General features: G+C 41.0%; 1 protein-coding gene across 1 annotated transcript in view; it reads right to left on the reverse strand.

Annotated features, from left to right (window-relative positions):
• Positions 1–23,155, reverse strand: part of LOC134649521 (uncharacterized) — a 49,976-nt gene that overhangs the window by 22,035 nt on the left and 4,786 nt on the right. Inside the window, exons 3-16 of the mRNA XM_063504282.1 lie at positions 22,008–22,152; positions 20,694–20,882; positions 19,681–19,708; positions 19,033–19,093; positions 17,920–18,067; positions 15,086–15,283; positions 13,116–13,229; positions 12,379–12,572; positions 11,855–11,952; positions 11,334–11,584; positions 10,882–11,076; positions 3,914–4,051; positions 2,099–2,236; positions 1,137–1,428 (exon numbers count right to left, since the gene is read on the reverse strand). Coding sequence (XP_063360352.1) covers positions 1,137–1,428; positions 2,099–2,236; positions 3,914–4,051; positions 10,882–11,076; positions 11,334–11,584; positions 11,855–11,952; positions 12,379–12,572; positions 13,116–13,229; positions 15,086–15,283; positions 17,920–18,067; positions 19,033–19,093; positions 19,681–19,708; positions 20,694–20,882; positions 22,008–22,152 — 2,189 coding nt within the window. The remainder of the gene's footprint in view (positions 1–1,136; positions 1,429–2,098; positions 2,237–3,913; positions 4,052–10,881; positions 11,077–11,333; positions 11,585–11,854; positions 11,953–12,378; positions 12,573–13,115; positions 13,230–15,085; positions 15,284–17,919; positions 18,068–19,032; positions 19,094–19,680; positions 19,709–20,693; positions 20,883–22,007; positions 22,153–23,155) is intronic.

Genomic DNA, 23,155 nt, shown 5'->3' on the forward strand with positions numbered 1-23,155 from the left:
TTTCCATGGTTACCAGTACAATTTGACCCTAAGTGCCTCAGTAAAGCGTTATCCAGTTGCGTAAAATTAAATATGGATTGCCAAATATCCCTCTGCGTCAAAACACCACTCTTCGATTTATAGTACATTACTGCAGACGCCGGGAAAGAAGGGCTTGCCGGGTGAGTAGGTATAGACGGCCGACCGTAGGGAGGCCGGATAGTGATACGAAGTCGGCAAGACCTTTTCACGGCTAGGCATGTATAGTGCTTTTCTCAAACATATGCAATGAAATAAAAAAATTCACCACTCAAAAAAACAAATTATAAATATCAACCACAAATAGCTACACGACAAAAGTTTTTTAATTTTCCTTCTAATCCTGCCATAATGACTTTTTTTTTACGGAAGTCGTCCGTATTTCGCGTGTGTAGTGATCGAATAGACCGTATTAGGGCCATTATACACAACCTGATAATAAGAATCTCAATTTCAATAAATAAAATAAATGCAGAGGATTTTAAATATTGTCTATGGTCTCAAGATTTTAAATTTATTCATCAACACATTGTATCATACAGATTCGTATTCTTAATATCAGTACGGTCGTGTATAACAGGCGTTAACACGGATATTTTGGTCCGATAACCATTCATTCACTAAAAATAAAAATAAATCGGCTGTTTAGCCTGTTCATGGACACAGACCCCATGTTTACATTAGAATTAAAAAAAAAATTACTTCCCGGCCTAGGCCTTCAATTTCGTATGAAATTCCTTTACAGTTCTCTGGAGTTGCTCCGCCCTAAACGTGATACTTCGAAGCCTGATATAACGCCCGGAGCGACGACATTTCATTGCATGTTTGAGAAAATTTACTTTCTGATTTATCAAGTTTAAAATATGTGGTTCTGAATATGTACTTTTAGCTGGCCATAGAGTTATTCTAGTTCTTATCCTCAATTAGACTAGACGCCAAGTGACAAATAACGACCAACAAATCCTTTAAAGACAGGCTAATTTCTGGTATCATCATTCAACGCGAGATATATAGTGCTAAAGGTATCAAGCGCATTGAAAAGGGTGACAAGGCAGCATTTTGCCTAAATTGGAAATTTAGAACTTGATATGGAATATCTCAAAAACCCATCAACTCACCGATATCAGCATGCTTCTCCTTCATAGAGTCGGGCAGCAGGGAGATTCCTTTTCTGGGCTTGATCCTGGGCTGCGTGAACCACTTGTCGATGCTCTGGCTGGTGATCTTCAGCGGATCGTCCAGGTTGTTGGTGCAGAGCTTCAAGTACACGCAGATCTGCTGCGCGTCCAGGTTCTTGATCAGCATGTCGATGAGCGTCTTGCTGTAGGTGTCCACGAAGTCCACGCATTGGATGCGCGCATTGTCGGAGAGGTGGTTGCACAGGCCGTCGAGGGCTGCTTGGATGGCCGCCTGTGGAAGTTTATTTAGCAATATTAATAATTACATGATGACATCAAGACTAAGAAAGAAGATTTCGATAAACATGGGCGCTGACACGAACTTTGGACGAGACTGACTAAACCTCCCTGGTGACTTTAAAAAAAACCGGCCAAGTACTGACCCCGCCCGACGTTGCTTAACTTCGGTCAAAAATCACGTTTGTTGTATGGGAGCCCCACTTAAATCTTTATTTTATTCTGTTTTTAGTATTTGTTGTTATAGCGGCAACAGAAATACATCATCTGTGAAAATTTCAACTGTCTAGCTATCACGGTTCGTGAGATACAGTCTGGTGACAGACGGACAGACGGACGGACTGACGGACGGACGGACGGACGGACGGACGGACGGACGGACAGCGGAGTCTTAGTAATAGGGTCCCGTTTTTACCCTTTGGGTACGGAACCCTAAAAAACTTTATGGAACTTTTACAAGGGATCTGATAACAAAAAATCCTAATCGGGAATTTGGGCCTAAATCATAATTAATAACTTGATGTTGTCACATCACGCCCATAAACATGGAGGTAGGTTACTAGGAGGTAGGCCCACTGTGCTGATCCCATAGTTCAGGCACGTACTCTATGTATAAAAAAACTTACAAGTAAAAAAAATGTATGTAGTAGTTTCAAATACGGTACCTCGGTACGATTAGTCTGTATCATCTGGTTGAGCTGTTCCACGGCGAACAAACAGAGCGCGCAGTTGGACTTCTGCACGGGCTTGCTGACGCGTTTGATCTCCTGGGTCTGCGGGCACATGCCAAGTCCTGGGCATACCTGGAATAAAGGGAAAGTCAAATATCAGATCGCAATCACAAGCACTTCAACTCTTTTGTGGTGCGCGTGCCGCGACCGCTGCAAGGGACCATCGAGTGCGCCGACTTCAGGTCGAAGGGTGTCGTGTTACGGAGGTTCCGGGGCAAACTGCCGAATCCGACACAAGACCAGACGATTCAACGGAGCCACGCCGTTTTGTCGCCTAGTGTTTAGTTTTTTAAAGTTTATAAAATGGATATATATGTTAGTCTGTAAGGTATTTATAATATGGGCTTTGTTGCCTGATTCAAATTTCTAAATAAATAAAAATAAGCAAGCCACTTTCAAGTTCTAACTTGGTATGCTAGCTTGTCTAACCTAAACGTGTGTTATGTTAATTAAAACTCCTCAATTTGAAAACTACTACATTGGGCGTATGTGATTTGCTATATCATGTCATTATTTCGTCATGACGGTGCAGTAGATAGTTATTTCCGGCTGCTCTTGGCCGCAATAAAGTGCAATTGAGGCCAGGAGCGGTCGGCAATTCATATTGTAGATATGCATGAAATGATGTGATGCGAAATCATGTTGTGGTTGGCGTGGATCATTATAGAGTATAGATGCTCATTCACGAAGACGCGTGCTTTGGTCTTCGTATTGTCATGCTATTAAAGTTTAGTTTTGACAAATCTATATTCCGATCGTAGGCCACGTCTTCGCCTCGGCTAGTCTGTGGCCATGAGTAAGCCCATTTATAATATAAAAAAAATCCAAATAATATATTATTTTATATAATAATATAAATATAAAATAATATAAATTTTTTATATAATATAAAAAAAATCTGCGCGTCATCGTGAACGGCACTATGTATAGGCCTCACCTTCGATCAACACGGGCTTCCGACACGTCGGAAGGGATAGGCACAAGCGATATCTTAACATACAAATCATTCTGCCATTTTTCGCGGGGGGGAACGTGCACACAGTTGCACTTCTCACACACTTACATACAAAATCCAATCTGTAATGACGACACAAATACATAGAAAATGACACCCTACACAGACAAATCTTGCACACCTCGATCTGTTTTTGTGTACGGCTGAGTCACAAGTGTCACAACACGCACACTAACACATTTTCGTCAAGACATGAGAAGTCGGATTTGTCGCTCGACCGATCCGCAATTTGTACTGGGTGAGAAAAATCGATAAATCCAACAATGACATGAAACTAAAATATAATAATTGTGTTTAAATGTAATTAAACGTATGATATGTAAAAAAAATATTACATGTGAAATCTAACACCATCTTTTTGTAAATTTGATGTATTCGACCTGTTTTTACAACAAAAAACCGAGCAAATAGGCATTTTTGTGTTGCAGTGTCCACTCGCGCGACTGGATTCGGTCTAGTTTAAAATCCAAGTGCAACTAGTTTTATTACCCGCGCTAGATCAGTTGATCTTGTACCTCGGCAGAGGGGAAATAGTGCAAATACCGCCTCCCTTCCGTGTTGCTTTAAGGGCCTCACACATGCCAGGCTTGTATTGTATGAGATAGAAGCTGGTACTTACCAATGATTTATAACAGATTTCTTCGTAGGCACATAAATAAATATGGAAGTATGATTTGTGCTCCTCAAGTATGAGTATAACCTATCTATGGTTATATAATATCATTGGTACTTACGCTAGCGGGGTCGATCTCCTGCACGAGCAGCGCGATGATGGCATCGCCGTACTCCTCGACGAACTGCTTGCACTCGCCGTCCAGGGACTTATTAGGCAGGTGGTCGCACGCCTTCTCTACCGTTGCCTTGATCTTTTTCTGGTAACAATATCATAAACGGTTACTGTTATATAAGTGTATCCAGATCAAGCGAAAGAATGGCGCGTGTACGAGTAGGTATTTCGTATGCAAGGTTACCGCGCCGATGAATAGTAGGGTAAGACCACCAGTGAATTAACACAGTGAATTAGCAATTATCCAAGTTTGAAAAATCATTGCAATTATTAATTAAATAACTGCAATTAAATCAATCCTTATTTAATAAAGAAGTAAGTAATTTCTGCGTTTTTTAACACAAACTTCAAACGCTAGTCAAATCCCAACTGGTAGAAAATAAATTTATTACGGGTTGCCATTGCATAGGAAATAGAGTTTTTAATAAGAAAAAACTATTTTAAAATCGAAATCGCGGGGCCCTGTCGCGGTCTCAGCTGCAAGTGCCTATGCTAGGGCTCTTTAACTAAAAGGCGGAATAAAGAGTGATTTCAATAGGTAATATTTTATGAAGAGAATATGGTATTTCACCTTTAATGTTTTACTTGCTATGCAGCCTGGTGGTCCACTGTGGGGCCCTAGTAGGCCATAGGCCCCCGAGCATGATGTTTGAATTTCCCCATGATAATGCGTGTAATTACTCATCATTAGCCATAGTATTTCTTGGTTTAAATAGAATTGCAATTACTTATTAGTAACATTTATTTCTGTGTACTCAAAGTGAACACATCGGAGAAGTCCTCGTTACTAGAGCAAATTATCATCACATTAACGTAATACGCGACACGGGTTTTTCCCTAAGTTCGATTGTTTGTGACCTGTTGTGTACTATGGATATTCAAGTTGAAGGTATGTTGTAACGATGCACGTTACTATAGGCATCTAAATCAAAAGTATTATTTAAAATAATCTGAAATTAAGAAATTAACGTAACATTTCTGTGCGCGACTGTACTTTCCGCCGAACGGCGATGTCAGCAGTTTTACCCTACTTATACCACCGGCCATCACTCCGCGCCCCACTCTGCGCTCGATCGTCTTTAGGGATAGACGCTGCCGGTCGCGTTCACGGCCGTGTGCCGTGTCCTCTCGCGCGCCGGCGCAAGTCTAAATAATATTTTTTAAATCTGCAATGCTAGCCAAGTGTAGCTAAATCTTTAAAATTTGCTATAAATAAGCAAATGATTTCAAGTACTAGTTAATTACTACCCGTCCTGCACCCCGTTTGGGTAAGTGTTGAACGTTACTTAGTTTTAAGAATCTAGTGTGCTAAATTCTATTGTGCTAAAACGCTTATTTTCAGTACCTAGTGTTAATTGTGCCTTGCCTGTGTCATGTATTTTAAAATAATTCCTCTCTAGTAAGTGTTGTTAGCCGCCGCGTCGCGGCGTAGGTAACGATAAAAGTACCGTTATAACATGGCGTCTCATACATTTTACCCAGCGTGTTATTTAACTTCAGATTATTAATAGCCTTAGCTCACAAGCTTAGCTTATAGCATTTTTATCATTTTAGTTGATCCCCATTATTGTAATTTAATTTTCTAATCTTGCACTCTGCCTTTGGTACCTACTTGCCCACGGAAGAAAGAAAGAGCGCGCCGCGCTCTAAGGGGAAACGGCATGTGCCTGGATTAGTATGGGAACCTATGTCGCCAACACGCTGTCACAAAAATTGGCCATATTTTCTTATTTCGAAAGGGATTATGAACCCTCACCCATCACAATAATTTGAACCTTACAGTAAAGAAAATTATGTCGAAATTGCACTACGATTTTTATTTATTGTAAATAGTCATTTATGCTCTATCCCTTTTACACTTGCATGGCTTTTCCAAGAGTGAATGCGATAGGATAAAATATTCGACTATGACGTTGACATATGCGATAGGGATGTGCATGATTCGGTGTGATATCGATAAACGCTTATTAATAATTAGTTTAAGTACACGTAAACTACTCAGTTTTTATACATATGTATATTATATTTTCTGGCGAAGATTAGGTTACCTACTTACTTTTTAATAAAAAGCCGCCAAGTGCGAGTCGGACTCGCCCGTGAAGGGTTCCGTATTTAGGGGATTTATGACGTATTAAAAAAAAACTACTTACTAGATCTCGTTCAAACCAATTTTCGGTAGAAGTTTGCATGGTAATGTACATCATATATTATTTTTAGTTTTATCATTCTCTTATTTTAGAAGTTACAGGGGGAAAAAATGATATTAGAAACCTCAATATCATTTTTGAAGACCTATCCCCCATATATACCCCACACGTGGGTTTGACGAAAAAATTTTTTTTGACTTTCAGTTCTAAGTATGGGGCACCCTCAAAATTTATTGTGTTTTTTCTATTTTTGTACCATGCACGCAAGTAAGTGTAATTAATATGTATATAAGTGTAGTTAATAAGTGTTCACAATACTTATTAACTAGCACGTTATTATTTTAAGGCATAACAAAGCAATAATGTTGTGTCATCCATCAATATGAATCTCCGATATAAACTCGTATGCAAAATTATTAAAAAACGCTAATTAAAAACAATGGAAATATAGCTGGTCAAGCAGATCTTGTCAGTAGAAAAAGGCGGCAAATTTAAAAAATGTACGCGCGAAGGGATATCGTCCCATAGAAAATTTGAATTTCGCACCTTTTTTTACTGACAAGAATTTGCTTGACCAGCTATATCAGGGCTCTCCAAACCCCGGCCCGCGGGCCAAAATGTATGGTTAGTTGGGTACAATACTATAAGAAAAACTTTAAATCAAATAATCCATTGAATAGCAATAACAAAGTAAGAACATATTTTGTACATAATATAAAATGTGCATAAGCGACGACTTTTTCGATATGATCATCTAGCTAGAGGAAAAACAAAAATAAATTATCAAGAACATGTAGAGTAAGACCAAAGAAAGTCTGCAGCGCTAGATTAAAAGTAGTTTTTAAAAATCAGTATGCGACAACACCACAGAAAATGAATTAAATAGTCTTAATACTTGTGAAATTTCTACCATATTTACCGTCTATGAAAAAATTAAGCTGTATGCACAGCTTAATTTTTATGGTAAAATAAACTTCCTTCCAAGAATAGATGTCACTATTAATATGTACCTAGACATATACTAATATTGATAAATAATATTGGGAGAATGTGACATTTGGCTTCATCAAAATTAATAAGCTTTTGTAATATCCGCGACGGCGGTAAATAGATACAGAGGGCCTACCGCGAACACCGAAGTTCTCAATATGCGGGCATCTTTCTCTTTTACTCCCATTAAGGCGTAATTAGATTGACAGAGAAATTGCCCGCAATTTGCGAACTAAAGTTTTCGTAAAAACGAAATAAACCATTAAAACAATAAACATATTATTAAAAATAAATTGTAGCTTTAACTAGTAGGTACCCATGCCGTGAGCATAAGCATGGAGGTTGTGGGTTCGAGCTCAAAACCCGGCTAGTACCAATGAGTTTCACGAAATGTTAGAGGAAGTTCATAAGTATGCCTATACCTATTAGGTGTGTTCAATTTGGTGTGAAACCTTAGTCTAAACCAATATTATATTATCTAAGTAGGTATATATGGTGAAGTATTAAGATGTTTCATTCCACTTACCCGTCATCAACTCCAAATTTTGTAAACATTGTCGTTTTTCAGCTTGAATCGCCTCGTGCTGACTTGTTACAAGTGTAAAATTATTCGTCATGCGGAAAAGTAACTCCCGCACGCCGGTTTTGTAAAGTTTCACCATGTTTATTCCGTTCATCACCAAACACAACGAATATTTAAACGATTTTGACAAACACATACCATAGTGCATGACGTTTACTGACTGCTAAAAAACATTGCCATATGTAGTTTTTTAATTCGCTGTCAAATTATTGCGCTGCAGACTTTCTTTGGTTTGACTCTATGAACCTAAACAAAACTAATTGTGTATTTATACAAACATCGACATCGATAACTTTTTTGATATGGTCCTCGCACTGTGGCCGAATAGCGCACCCGTACATGACTTTTACGCTAAGTAGATTATCAACCTTATCTCATTTACATAAATTTGATTTTTGTACTAAACAATCCAAAAATCCTTGCGGAAACCGAAAATGTAAAAAATATTGAAATATTACATGAAATAATACTTACCGATGATATGAAATGCCTCCATGTCTAATATTTTTTGTCCGGCTAGTGTTTTTACACTCCAAAATGGAGCAGCACGGCATATTTGTAATTATTTGTAATTTTAACTGGAATCGTTTTCACATCTGACATTTCATAAGCGCCATACTGAACTGACAACGACTGACAGTAGCCCGTGGTGAAAGTGTGATCAGCTAATCATAATGCTGCCACACGCTATACACCTACGTTTCGCTTCTATTACTTCTTTGTTTTGTGTACTTGCCATATCACATAACCGCTGTAACTCCGTTCTGGTTATGAACACCCACCATCTACTTTTTGCTACTCCCTTGCTTGCTTAGCGTCATCGTTGGGGTTCATACCGAGCGGCCAATTAATACGTGGACATAAAGCTGGACGATGTACATTCCAGGGTGCGATTAGACGGCTTAAAAACTACGGCGGCAGGGGGGACCTGCTGATCCGACCGCAGAGTAGGAGGCCCTCCAGAGGCTTCCCGGCTTCACGCACCAGCTGACCTCGGCGCTTCCCGAGACGTCCCGGCGTCCGAACACAGGGCTCGCACGACCACCTTGCCACGTCAGGGGAGTACCCACCTACGTCAGTGAAATCAGACAGGCTAATTTAAAATTTAACGGACCACTACCACGACCACCGCTCGGGTTATTTTTTTAAATAAATTTATTTGTTATAAAGCGTTTGGGACTTTAATTTAAACCTCCCAACCTAAACCGCTTCAATGTATTTTACTTCTGGTATAGATTTTTTAAAGTTTCATTCAGCTTATTTATGTGTATGAGGTGCTACGCCGACACAATGACTCTTTATATATTTTTATTTTCGATGATGTTTGTCGAAACTTTTACTTATGTTCCACCTCATTCCACGTGCTAATGAATACACGTAAATATTTCTTAAGATGTCTTTATTAAGATAAATAACAAACTAGCTGCCACAGTCAGCCTCCGTCTGAAAAAATGAAGGTCTACGCCAAATACCCAAATGCGTAGCACTTACTACGAAATATACGTGACTTTTTGAAATGCAATTAATTAAGTATTTTTTGTTTTAGGTACTACTATCAAGTGCTCTTTTGCCAGGATACTTGTACTTGATACATGGTTATCAATAAACGACGCTGAATCAGGCACTGATAGAAATCGACGAGTGTTTCAAACTTTGTCGCAGTTACTTCCGAATGTTCAAAATGTCGATACCGAGATTTTTGAGAAAAACATTTCCAATATTTGTAAAAAAATGGAGTCCTACTGGGAACAATCAAATCGTATAAAAGCACGAATGCTTGCAAAACACAGCACCTGGCTGAACAGATCAGTAGTCTACAATCTGTCAAGTGCAAGTGATAAGAACCAACAGCAACCAGCAGAGGCGGCAGTTAGTGATATTTCATTGATCATTTATTAGTATCTATCGGTGAACTCTCAGAAGAGGCTGCAGAGTCTTGTAATAAGTTAGTAAAACAATTTAGACGAGATAACACGAGGAAAATGTCTCGAGTAGTCACAAATACCGACCTGATGAACAGACTTCTCCTTAACTCTGATCCTTATATTTCTAGTTTAAGGATATTAGGATATTAGAGGAAGCGGTGGTGGCCGAGTGGATATGACGTCCGACTTTCAATCCGGAGGTCGCGGGTTCAAATCCTGGCTCGTACCAATGAGTTTTTCAGAACTTATGTACGAAATATCATTTGATATTTACCAGTCGCTTTTCGGTGTAGAAAACATCGTGAGGAAACCTGCATACATCTGCGAAGAAATTCAAAAGGTGTATGTGAAGTCCCCAATCCGCATTGGGCTAGCGTGGGGACTATGGCCCAAACCCTCTCGCGCATGAGAGGCCTGTGCCCAGCAGTGGGACGTATATAGGCTGAATTATTATTATCAAGGATATTAGCACGTAAGAAGAAGCCTATTCTATCAGCAGAAGTATTAAGTTTGTTATCTTTTTAACATGATAATTAGGTAGTACAATAGCCATTGGTATCTAGTTTTTAAATACATGTAATGACTTATTCTGTAGATGAATGTGTAATTATTTAATGAGTTTTTGAGACCTGTAATTAGTTAATATTAAGATAATTAATTTAATTTTAAGATTTGTTAATTGGAATAGTTGTAAATATAATTGTTTAATTAATTACGCCATTGTACAGTTTTGCTTGTGTATGTACTACTATTTGTCCCATGTTAGACTTGTTTATTTGCTGAATAAATAGTATTAATTTATTATGATCCTTGTATTATTATTTAATTTAACACAATTTACTACAATATAGTATAATTAGATGCATTCACTTGCATTTATTAAGCATTCAACTGAAGGAAACCCCTATGACCGCCCTTCTTAGAGCGTGGCACCACTGTGTGGTCTACAGAATACGGGCAACCAAACATCTTCAATGCATAACATAGGAATTTCCAATACAGCACTTAATTCTGCAATGAGACTACAGGGTCCCTACGCAACAACCAACAGACAACCCTGTAAAAAAAAACAACGGGTTGCACTCCGGGAGTGCCGGCAGAAGTGAAAACTCAATGATATTGTAACAGTTTTTCGATCAGGTCACGTGTCCGTCTTACGAAGCGTCTTACGTCTTACGCTGTCGCGAGTTTAACGTTTTTTCCCCATTACGAAAAGTGCACAGCGCCGCTAAAGTTTTCACTTCAAAAAACATTGATAGTAGACAGTTACCTCGTTGGTGGAGTCGCTGAGCTCGACCTGCATGTAGTGCATGAAGTACTGGCAGAAGGAGCAGACGGCCTTGCCCTGCGGCGGCGGCAGCTGCACGAACATGCGCTCGATGGGCAGGTCGGGCGTGGCGGGCGTGTTCGGGTCCGAGCCCAGGATGCGCAGGTTGATCTGCTTATCACCGATTTGCACGCGGTGCTGAAAGGAAAGTTAAGAAACCATAGTACATCATTAGTTTCAACACAAAACAGTGTGTTCACTTATCAATAACTAAAAGCAATTTTTCATAGTCCCATTCGAGAAAATGTATAAGATATATTTCACAACTCATTCTAAATTTACATTTAAACTATGATTTGCTTGTCCATTTCCAATTTATTCGAGTGCAACATGTTTTTTTTTGCATTGGACCTTTGACAAAAAATCAGAACAATTAACACACATGACAAACCTACCTTCTCAGTAGAGTAGCTCTTAGCTTCATCAGCGCCAATCAGTTTGGAGGACAACGGCACAGCCTTAACAGCCAGCTCCCTCGGCACGAGGGGCGCCACCGGGAGCTCGACGCTCTTGCCGCAGATGCCGATCATGGAGCACAACTCGTACCCATTCAGCCCGGTCACCAGCGCGTGGTAGATCTCGCCAGAGTACTGCTCGACCAAGGACAGGCATTCGCTCTTGAACTCGCCCGTCTGTTTGCAAAGGCCTGCGAAAAAAGTCAAATCACGATGTACCAATACTGAATCATTTCATGAACATGTACTGTTGTGTTGTATGTATGTACATCGACAATTAAAACGCTTTGTCTTGTGTTGTATTATGTAATAATCCTTCTGTCGAAATCTATCCATACCATGCAAGGTTAATCAGTAATAGAATTTTATGGTAAGTTAGCCGATATTATTGTTTTTGGTTCGTTCAAACGGGTGAGTATTATTCATTGACTTTTCGCCGTCATTATTGAACTATAACTTACCAACTAAAATTTTATGGAACTCGATTTCGGTGGTATTGGCGATGAGAACGTCACGCAGGTGCGACACCAATTTTTCGCAGAATTCACAAGGCACGTCTCTAAAAAGAAGAATAATTAATTTAAAACAACAGTTTTGTTTATAATCTTACTTTTATATTAGAGTTCTGTTGTGCAGCAAATATTTTATATACATACGAGAACAAATGAAATTATTTTCAGAAAATATTTTAATTTGTTATTATTTCGAGTAGTCACACTACTATATAAATTATAAACTGAAATAAATGTCATATACTCAGAAGAAGTGACCCAAGCCTCTAGTGCCCCAGGCTGGAATCGAACCAGCGTCCTCTGCTATCGCGGCAGGTGCCTGTTACCTCTCGGCCACCGGGGGACAGCGGCAGCGGTCTGCAAAAGCTGAAATAAATGTCATATACTCAAAAAATCTGAGTATATGACATTTATAAACCCAGTAGTTCGCGTACCAGTTCGCGTCACGTAAGCAGTGTAACCATGGTACTTACTCGACTTCAGTGAGCTGCTTGGCGACGGGGAAGGTGTAATCGTCGTGAGTGTGGAAGCGGTAGTTGCACTGTCCGCTGACGTGACAGACGCTGTCGGGTGTAAGGTCCTTCTTCAGCATGGCCAGGATGTTCTCGTAGTATTTGAACACGAGCATCGAGCACGAGTCAGATAGGGAGCTAGCTTTACCGCAGAGCTGTGGAAAGTTTTATAATAATTACAGACGGAAAATGTACGATCAAGAAAAGCAGTATAGACGAAGTATTTTATTTCCTTCTCTTCATCTTAGAGAAATTCGTGCTTGGATTTTCACAGGTACTAGGTACGCGGTAAGTTTAGTGGTCAAAAGTAGACGTTTGAAAATCCAGTGAACACAAAATAAGTATATGGATGGCGCTGTCATCGCTATACATTTCAGACACTTTCAGCTATCAAACTAAGGGCCGCTTGCATCATTCACTAACCCGGGGTTAACCGGTTAAACCTGGCGTTACCATGGTTACCAGTACAATTTGAGACTGGGTTAACGGTTTAACGCGTTAACCCCAGGTTAGTGAGATGGTGCAAGTGGCGCTAAGGGGCACGACGACGACGTTTACTTAGAATTTACATCTCTTCGATTATCTTTGCTCATGCCATATATAAACACGGGCAATGACGGGTCAATAGCAGTTTTTGTCGCCAATTTGTAAGGTACAGTTTTCCAGTGTAAAGGTAGAGAAATTGTACTGTAAGGTACCTGCAACAGTCCCACGAGGAAGTCCTCGTAGCTGGTGGCGTCGAACTTGTTCCTGACGACGGCGACGGTTTGTTGGCAGCTCGAGCAACTGCTCCTGAGCGCCAGTTGGGCGCGCTGAAACCATACACATTATTATTAAACATATATCATTATAAAAAAAGTATGTATAAGTATTCAAGATTTGTGTTAGGATAGGTACTATAGGTAGAAAGAATAGTGCTAATGATTTACGTCACAACTCGTGGCTTGTTCGACTTTATGTCTCTTCTACTATTAATAACTCTTTGCCTTAAAGCATCATTAATTTTATTAGTATTTAGATTAATATAACGTTTTGGCGTTGTTGCACAGCCCCGCGACGGACCACACGGCCTGCGGGTTCATCTGCGAGGCCAGCGTCTCCACCAGCTCGGGCACGGAGCCCCGCCGGCTTGACGCACTCCTGCAGTAAGACACTCACATAGTCCTCCAGCATGAGGTCGATCTTGGCGTTGTTGCACAGCCCCGCGACGGAGCACACGGCCTGCGGGTTCATCTGCGAGGCCAGCGTCTCCACCAGCTCGGGCACGGAGCCCCGCCGGCTTGACGCACTCCTGCAGTAAGACACTCACATAGTCCTCCAGCATGAGGTCGATCTTGGCGTTGTTGCACAGCCCCGCGACGGAGCACACGGCCTGCGGGTTCATCTGCGAGGCCAGCGTCTCCACCAGCTCGGGCACGGAGCCCCGCCGGCTTGACGCACTCCTGCAGTAAGACACTCACATAGTCCTCCAGCATGAGGTCGATCTTGGCGTTGTTGCACAGCCCCGCGACGGAGCACACGGCCTGCGGGTTCATCTGCGAGGCCAGCGTCTCCACCAGCTCGGGCACGGAGCCCCGCCGGCTTGACGCACTCCTGCAGTAAGACACTCACATAGTCCTCCAGCATGAGGTCGATCTTGGCGTTGTTGCACAGCCCCGCGACGGAGCACACGGCCTGCGGGTTCATCTGCGAGGCCAGCGTCTCCACCAGCTCGGGCACGAAGCCCCGCCGGCTTGACGCACTCCTGCAGTAAGACACTCACATAGTCCTCCAGCATGAGGTCGATCTTGGCGTTGTTGCACAGCCCCGCGACGGAGCACACGGCCTGCGGGTTCATCTGCGAGGCCAGCGTCTCCACCAGCTCGGGCACGGAGCCCCGCCGGCTTGACGCACTCCTGCAGTAAGACACTCACATAGTCCTCCAGCATGAGGTCGATCTTGGCGTTGTTGCACAGCCCCGCGACGGAGCACACGGCCTGCGGGTTCATCTGCGAGGCCAGAGTCTCCACCAGCTCGGGCACGAAGCCCCGCCGGCTTGACGCACTCCTGCAGTTAGACACTCACATAGTCCTCCAGCATGAGGTCGATCTTGGCGTTGTTGCACAGCCCCGCGACGGAGCACACGGCCTGCGGGTTCATCTGCGAGGCCAGCGTCTCCACCAGCTCGGGCACGGAGCCCCGCCGGCTTGACGCACTCCTGCAGTAAGACACTCACATAGTCCTCCAGCATGAGGTCGATCTTGGCGTTGTTGCACAGCCCCGCGACGGAGCACACGGCCTGCGGGTTCATCTGCGAGGCCAGCGTCTCCACCAGCTCGGGCACGAAGCCCCGCCGGCTTGACGCACTCCTGCAGTAAGACACTCACATAGTCCTCCAGCATGAGGTCGATCTTGGCGTTGTTGCACAGCCCCGCGACGGAGCACACGGCCTGCGGGTTCATCTGCGAGGCCAGCGTCTCCACCAGCTCGGGCACGGAGCCCCGCCGGCTTGACGCACTCCTGCAGTAAGACACTCACATAGTCCTCCAGCATGAGGTCGATCTTGGCGTTGTTGCACAGCCCCGCGACGGAGCACACGGCCTGCGGGTTCATCTGCGAGGCCAGCGTCTCCACCAGCTCGGGCACGGAGCCCCGCCGGCTTGACGCACTCCTGCAGTAAGACACTCACATAGTCCTCCAGCATGAGGTCGATCTTGGCGTTGTTGCACAGCCCCGCGACGGAGCACACGGCCTGCGGGTTCATCTGCGAGGCCAGCGTCTCCACCAGCTCGGGCACGAAGTCGTCCGCCAGCTTGATGCATTCCTTGCGCACGATCTTAATGGGGATCAGGTTGCATGAGCCTTCAAATACTTGCTTCAGTTCCTCCTACAAATAACAGAACAGATATAATACTTAGTTCTATTGAGTGAATTCAGGTTTGCTTAGCCGAATATGATATGGATGTGTTTATCTAAGTAACTGCTGTATTTGGTTTTATCTTTCTTGTTTCTGATACCAAGGACTAGGGGCATTCACAATTCGCAGCCGTGTGGGGAGCTGCTGTACAAATACAGGGTGCTTTTAGCCCTTAGCCATACATTGTGAGGTGATTTTGTACACAGGGACCACAGTGCGAACTGATCATTCTTATTAGGTACTGCACTATTGACCAACCCCTAACTGCGCCCTGATCTCATAGCCAGATTATGGATTGCATCCTTTTTAATTGCCTTACTGAACTGGCAATTATCGTATTCGTAACCCGAATTTGAGTGATTAATTTTTTAAATGTTCTATTATCATACTACTTTGTTTTCTAATTGTCAATGAGTAGGTAGTATAAAAATCCATCGCATGAAAAGCAAAGTTTTTCATTGCCATACTTTTGGCCTGGGGTGTATAACACCGCATTTCTGTTTCATGCTAACAAGGGTGACGAAAGTTTATCGCTCCGTATACAATGTATACTAGCTACCAATAATCAGACTAAAGTACGACGTTGATTAATATAATAGGCATCAATTATTAATAAACTGATCCTTATCTCTGTTCATTCTTTAATACTATTTACAGATTAGGTACTATTTCTGACATTAAAAAAATGGTAAATACATATCAATGTAGGTACTAACATATTTTCTTATCTAAAACTTGAAATAGTTAAAAGCACATTAAATTAGATGTACAAAAGAATGGAATTCACAAAAGTGGGTTAGATAAAAGTGTACCTATCCGTGGGATAATTAGGCGCTATCGGTCAGCGGCCCAGAGCTAAGGCACGCGGGTTCATCTCGCTGTTTGTGTAGCGATAACAATGCGCGCGGCAACAATGTCGCGCCGGTGACTTCGCGAGGGTCGACGATCACCAGACATCCATTGGCCAATGGCACCCCAGTATACATTGACGTAGTTTATTAGGGTTCCGTAGCCAAATGGCAAAAAACGGAACCCTTATAGATTCGTCATGTCTGTCTGTCTGTCTGTCTGTCCGTCTGTCCGTCTGTCCGTCCGTATGTCACAGCCACTTTTCTCCGAAACTATAAGAACTATACTGTTGAAACTTGGTAAGTAGATGTATTCTGTGAACCGCATTAAGATTTTCACACAAAAATAGAAAAAAAACAATAAATTTTTGGGGTTCCCCATACTTCGAACTGAAACTGAAAATTTTTTTTTTTCATCAAACCCATACGTGTGGGGTATCTATGGATAGGTCTTCAAAAATGATATTGAGGTTCCTAATATCATTTTTTTCTAAACTGAATAGTTTGCGCGAGAGACACTTCCAAAGTGGTAAAATGTGTGTCCCCCCCCCCTAACTTCTAAAATAAGAGAATGATAAAACTAAAAAAAATATATGATGTACATTACCATGTAAACTTCCACCGAAAATTGGTTTGAACGAGATCTAGCAAGTAGTTTTTTTTTAATACGTCATAAATCGCCTAAATACGGAACCCTTCATGGGCGAGTCCGACTCGCACTTGGCCGGTTTTAATAATGTATTGTCATTGAATTTAATGAAGGGCAATACTAAAAATACGTTTCATTCATTTGTTATTTTTGGAACACGTTGCCAAATATTTGAAACTATTTCAAGACATTCATCTTTTTAAGGTCGTCAACTGTTTAAATGTGAGTGTATCGTTTGCAGACTGTATGAAGTGTGTATAAAATAGGGCCCCTATATCTAAATAGTTATTGCTATAATAATATGGCACTTTATTAGCACAATAAGTCATAATTGAATACAAGAATAAAATGTTCTATGGGCGTGAAGTATTATAATGCAGTGAATCATACACAACACATATCTTAAGTTGTGTTGTATGCGGGCCAAAATAACAAGCGATAAGGCAGACGTGACCAATGAATTGTAGAAGAAATTAAGTTTAGATTTGGGGTAATCAGTATTGTAGGTATTTTATGTAGCCAAGGAAAGCAATATATTACTTAATGGATTCACTTTAATTTTTTTAACTACTTCCTACTCTAAATAGTTCATAATGATCTCCTATCGATATCATAAACAGACCGTTCGTATTTCACAACATATTTACATCATTTGCCAGCGGGACTTAAGTCAACTAATCTAAAGACTAGTGATCATTGATTATAAATTTCACGAGATACGGTTGAGAACATCCGGGCAGACAGCCGGACAGACATACGTAAGCATTTTTGCCCAAGCTGAAATAAACACGTTCCCTTCGCTCTGTCCACAGACAAGACATCCTCTAGACTGAGTATAGTAACGTTACCCCCTCTGCCACTTATACGGTAGTTTTACTCCATCTTCGAGTCAATCCCGTGCCGTGATTGGTCCGTGTCTTTGAACGGACCAATCACGGCACGGGATTCGCTCACCTCGTCCCCCCGCACCCCCGTATTTTTGGCAGCATCGGTTTCATGAAATAATTGCTCTAAACTCCGTCTAGAGGATTCCTAGTCTATGGCTCTGTCAAATAGTGTTCAATTTAAATTGTTCTGAAATCAAATCAATCTAAAGTAAGTTTATTGACCTGGGTTTCGTTGCTCTCAAGCTGGTCCCTGGCCTGGGTGACCATGTCGGTGCAGATCTTGCAGATGTCGTCAGTGTCCTCGGGGAAGGCCATTTGGCTCCACACTCGCTCGATGCAGTGGTGCGTCGCTTTGCATTGCCGACCCGTGCTGTCGGTGTTGACAGAACATTAGTTTTAGAAGCGGTTGCACGTCGATAATCGTAATAGCGACTGTTAATTGTTTATTGTATGGAAAATTTAGATTCTCCACGGATTGGCAGCTCCGTTGCGTAAACAAGTCAACCTAATCTGAGTATGCAACCTGCACTACGTTTCCAAAACTCTAAGGAACACTTTCAAACAAAAACAACTATGTATGTAATTACTTGCAACATTGATAACTCTTGTACCTATGGTGTTTCTAAAGTGTCTGATGTCCGTGTCTGATGGTGATGATCTATGTTCCAGACTTGAACACTGCGACAATCGGCAAACCACAGAACCTGCCAGTTCTGTCAATTTTCAGCTCAATGAAATTCAGAAATCAATACACTCCTGTTTTTTTTTATTGTGAAAATGATTAGTCTTTTTACACTGAAAGTGAACGACGTAATTAAAATAGTAAAATTGTTTTTCTTATAGGTTGGTATCTATCCTGTAGGAGCGAAACACACGATGATGAAACATAACGCAATGTTGCGGAATACTCGATAGTTCATTTCCAAACCATTCATAGAGAAACATTTCATTTTATAGTATGTACCTACAATGGAATCCATCTGCTATGTCGTTATATGGTCGTCATAGGTATACCCACCTACAGCAAGCAAATATTTTTAGTGACGTAGATAGAAATTCAGTTTAGCCTTTATTCGTACATCGGTATGTTTTTAAGTAAATAAATCCATCCGTACTCAAGTTAATGAGTATCTATTGTCTTTGGGTCATAGTTTTTTTTTCTAATTTATTCTATACTTTTATTATAACTGCTGCATACCCAAGTCCACGCTTAGGTCGGTTAAAATATTGCAATACATTCACAATAATCTTACGTTGGAGTGTTTAATCCGTGGATAACGCTATGAATGGAATGGGGTTAAAAATAAATGAATGACGGTAAAAATAAAATACTACCTGAAGTTGCTGCACCAATACGAAGGTCCCCAAGTGCATTGTGAACTACCCAACAGGTGCCCTGCGATACAAAAGGAATTTTATAATAACAGCAGTGCAAAATGTTAAATGCACATCAGCAGGATAAAATAGACCTTGCCGTGTAGAGAATAGAGGTGGTTATGAACGTAAAGTCGATATAATAAGCGTATCGTTATCCCGTATTATGTTGGTTAGTCGAGAGACGTTGGGATTTGGGTGAATACAATACGACCAACTTATGCAACCTGCTATGAATTAAACAACTTTGTTTAATTTGAATTATTATTTCTGATACGTAGATAAGTGAAAGGAATAAATTATGTTAGATTATGCTCTTATTAATTGTAAATACTGTATTGCAATGAATTTCATTGTTTTGTGAAGTGTACAGCACGAACTGCAGTGGGAACTGTCTGAAATTACATTGATATTACTGGTCGCAGTGGTCGCAATCCACAACAATCATGTTTCACAACAAGGTACTGATCTAATTTCACGCTTAAAACATGGCGTTACGGTACATTTTGGCGCAATCATTGCAGTCGTAAATATTATTAAACGGATGGCATGAATCGCTTCATAACGACTTCGCCAATTGATAAAACAATCACTCGCTTTCACACTTACCTTTGTTTGGTTTCGGCTCGGCCTTCTTCTGTGAAAACAATGACATTTTTTTATTATTTTACTAATAAACGACACTACGGTTTCAAATTATACCTACATACTAATTTAAAAACAAAACCGCTAAAGTGGGGGGGAATAGTCGGACAGACGCACGAGTGATCCTATAAGGGTTCCGTTTTTTCCTTTTGAGGTACGGAACCCTAAAAAACGAAAAGTCACATGACTGGTGGCTGTATACGTTTATCAAATTATTACAATTTAATAGCAATAGTTTTATTTAATTAATTAATCGTACATATAATTAACGAATTATAAATTGCTGAATAATATCAATTATTAACTCGTCGAATGACATCGCAACTTCGCAACTGTACAAATAAAAAATTTACTAATACATTCCTACATAAATTACTTTCATCGATAGGTACACAGCATTGGTTATTAAAGTAAAAACTGGATATCTACAATGACGGCAATAAACATTAAAAATGTCTGCTTACCTTTAGGTAGGTAATTAATAGCAGTAAGTAGTCAAGTCTTATCGTAGAATTGAATTTTTTAACAGTGAACGCTGTGGGCACAGAATAAATAATAGTACTAGGTACAGAAGATTCACTCTCTAACAAAACGCGTCTATTACGACAGATTTGACTGCTAGGTGGCGCAAGCGCGAGCAGGCATCCTTAGCGGTGCGCGGCAACCACTATGGCTAGACACAAAAATTGGTGTGGGCCGCATGTACTTGCAGGTACTTGTAACGACGCGACGAAATTGCGGAGTGAGCCACGCCTGGCGTGGGTACAAGTACCTATTGGCAAGGTGCGAAGTCGGTGGAGGGGGAAGTGGCGCTGATCGTCACAAACACAGGTAATCTTATGGAATGTCCGCCATTAGTACTAGCGGCAGCCGCTTGAACTAATTTTACTCCATAAGATTTAACGTAGAAAGTCTGCCAAAATGAGGGCAGCACCAGTCGTGCACGTAGCGAATACTTGATCATTCAGAGAACTCACTTGAAGGATTTTGTCCAGCTTCTCGTTGTTGCACATGCCGACGACGCGGCAGACGGTCTCCGGCGAGGTCTTGGACGCCAGCACATGGCTGAGGTACGTGTCGAAGCCGGCCGTGTTCTGCTTGCAGAGCCGCGCCGCGGCCGGCGCCAGGCTGCGGCAGGCCGCCCGCACGCGGAGACCTAGGTATTCCTACAGAAGGACTTGATTTAAAGAACGGGACAGCATCCGAGCTAACAAATCCTTCCACAAGAACGTAGCTTAAACTTTTATTTATATTTAAGCTAGCACTTAAATAATGGAGGCTCCTATTTAGCTACTTTAGTGTATACTGTCTATATTTTTCATAAACATAAATAAAACTAAATGAACTTGTTTACTGAATGAACTTGTTTGTAATTTAAATTTAACAAAATGAATAATTGTTTCATATGGTTTGACATTATCAGAATATGATTATTGCAAAACGGATGATGTTGTATGTTGTATGTTTATCGCTCAGAACAAAGGAATTAGTGATTATTGACACGCTCATGTACTGCGGCAATTAATGTAGGTCGTAAAGTTATAGTTAAGCATGTTTTAACCCATAAGGTCTTTCGGCCCAGTGCCACAGTAAGCATTTTAACTGGAAATAACGAACATTTTTCCTGATCATTTGCTGATAATATGTAGGTACGTACCTACTACCCGTGTCTCGGAAGGAAAGCCATGTTTAAATGTAGGTAGCTATAAAAACTGTAGGTACAGTCAGCATCAAATAGAAAGTGCGAGCTTAAGTGGCTAAATAAATTATCATGATTTCCTTATTCCTATAGCAATAAAGGTGTGCTATGGGTCACTTTGGCTGTTTGACTATTAACTGAATATTTATTATATACTTAATGCCCAATAAAATTTAAAGGAAGAATACTAGTTTAAATCTGTATACATACCTAATTTTAATACAAATACTAGGTCAAGTTTACTTTACGCCTCATTATTCATTAAGTACTTAATTCATTATCATTCAGTCATTACATGATTGTAATTATATAAATGCACGCAATAGTGTATAATAAATCTGCATTAGAATATCTCATTACGTAAATGTTTAAAGTGAAAATGTAGATACATATTAGATTGGATCCCTGGGTGCTAATGAGACTTCATTTTCATTCTTCACTTCATTCGGACCATTGTCCGCGAATTTATAAATATAACAACCCATAGTTGAAAGTATTAGATATAGGTATCTGTATGTTTCTTTTCTTTCTGGCTAAACCATCACCGCAAGTGTATGAAAATCAGTTTGCTTCAAAAGTGGCAGTAACGTACCTCATTAATAAGTTCACTGATGTCCTTGAGCTCCTTGAAGAGCGCCACGAACCTGACGGCGACGTCGTTCTTCCTGATTGGCTGCTGCTCGTGCGCCCACACGCTGGAGATGCAGTGTCCCACGGCGCCGCAGTCCGCCGCCTGCCTGGGGACCACACACTTCACTTACTAACCAATAATCTACTGGCAAACTCTGAGTAATAAAAAATCTATATCCATCCTTTTTTGGGGTGATGATACTGGCGTTAGAAAGAGATAATATGGGTTATTTCAGTCTATGCTCCAGTGACAAGCGATCCTTGCCGAAGTATAATAAGTTTTTGGCAAAAATTTCCTTTTTCCATACATTTAAATGTATTGCACTTAAACATTTTCTCTCCCTTGTGACTGTTCTAGTGGCCTAAGCTAGGTTGCTACCTAAGTAGCTATTGATCCTGGATATAAATGGGATCAATTGTCATAAAAAAGTTGTTTTCAAAATTGACTATTTTGTCGCCGGCGGTAGATTTTTTCCAAAATCTGGAAAAGTCAATAATTGTAAATTAAAAAGTTATATAAGGTCTCCTAAAACCATTTTGGTGTAGCAGCACGGGATCTGGTAGTTGCTCTAAGTGCCCCATTAAAAAAATCCAACCTGTATAATAATGATCGACTAAGGACTAAGTACTTAATTCATAAACGCGCTACAAGCCTCAATTAGCTAATAATCGTTTGTCCTTATCTGTAATTTTGACTTATGTATTTGTAAGAAAGGGATAAAACATCGTTTAACTAAATCAGGCCCGTAAAGTTTTATGAATAAGGGAGTAAGGTGTTATCGTTTGTAACCAAGGGGATTCACAGGAAGTGGACTGTGTGATGAACAACGTTTGTTCTGACTCATGCTGAATCACAGCTTGTACATTGATTAAACTCAATAACATGGCGAAACAAATGTGTTCTTTATTGATTACCACCCGCCCCGGCTTCCCACGGGTTAACAAATTATATATAAACCTTCCTCTTGAATCACTCTATTTATTAAACAAGTGCGAGTCGGACTCGCGCACGGAGGGTTCCGCACCATCAACAAAAAATAGAGCAAAACAAGCAAAAAAACGGTCACCCATCCAAGTACTGACCGCGCCCGACGTTGCTTAACTTCGGTC

The sequence above is a fragment of the Cydia amplana genome, chromosome 1 (assembly GCF_948474715.1).
Source record: "Cydia amplana chromosome 1, ilCydAmpl1.1, whole genome shotgun sequence".
NCBI lineage: Eukaryota > Metazoa > Arthropoda > Insecta > Lepidoptera > Tortricidae > Cydia > Cydia amplana.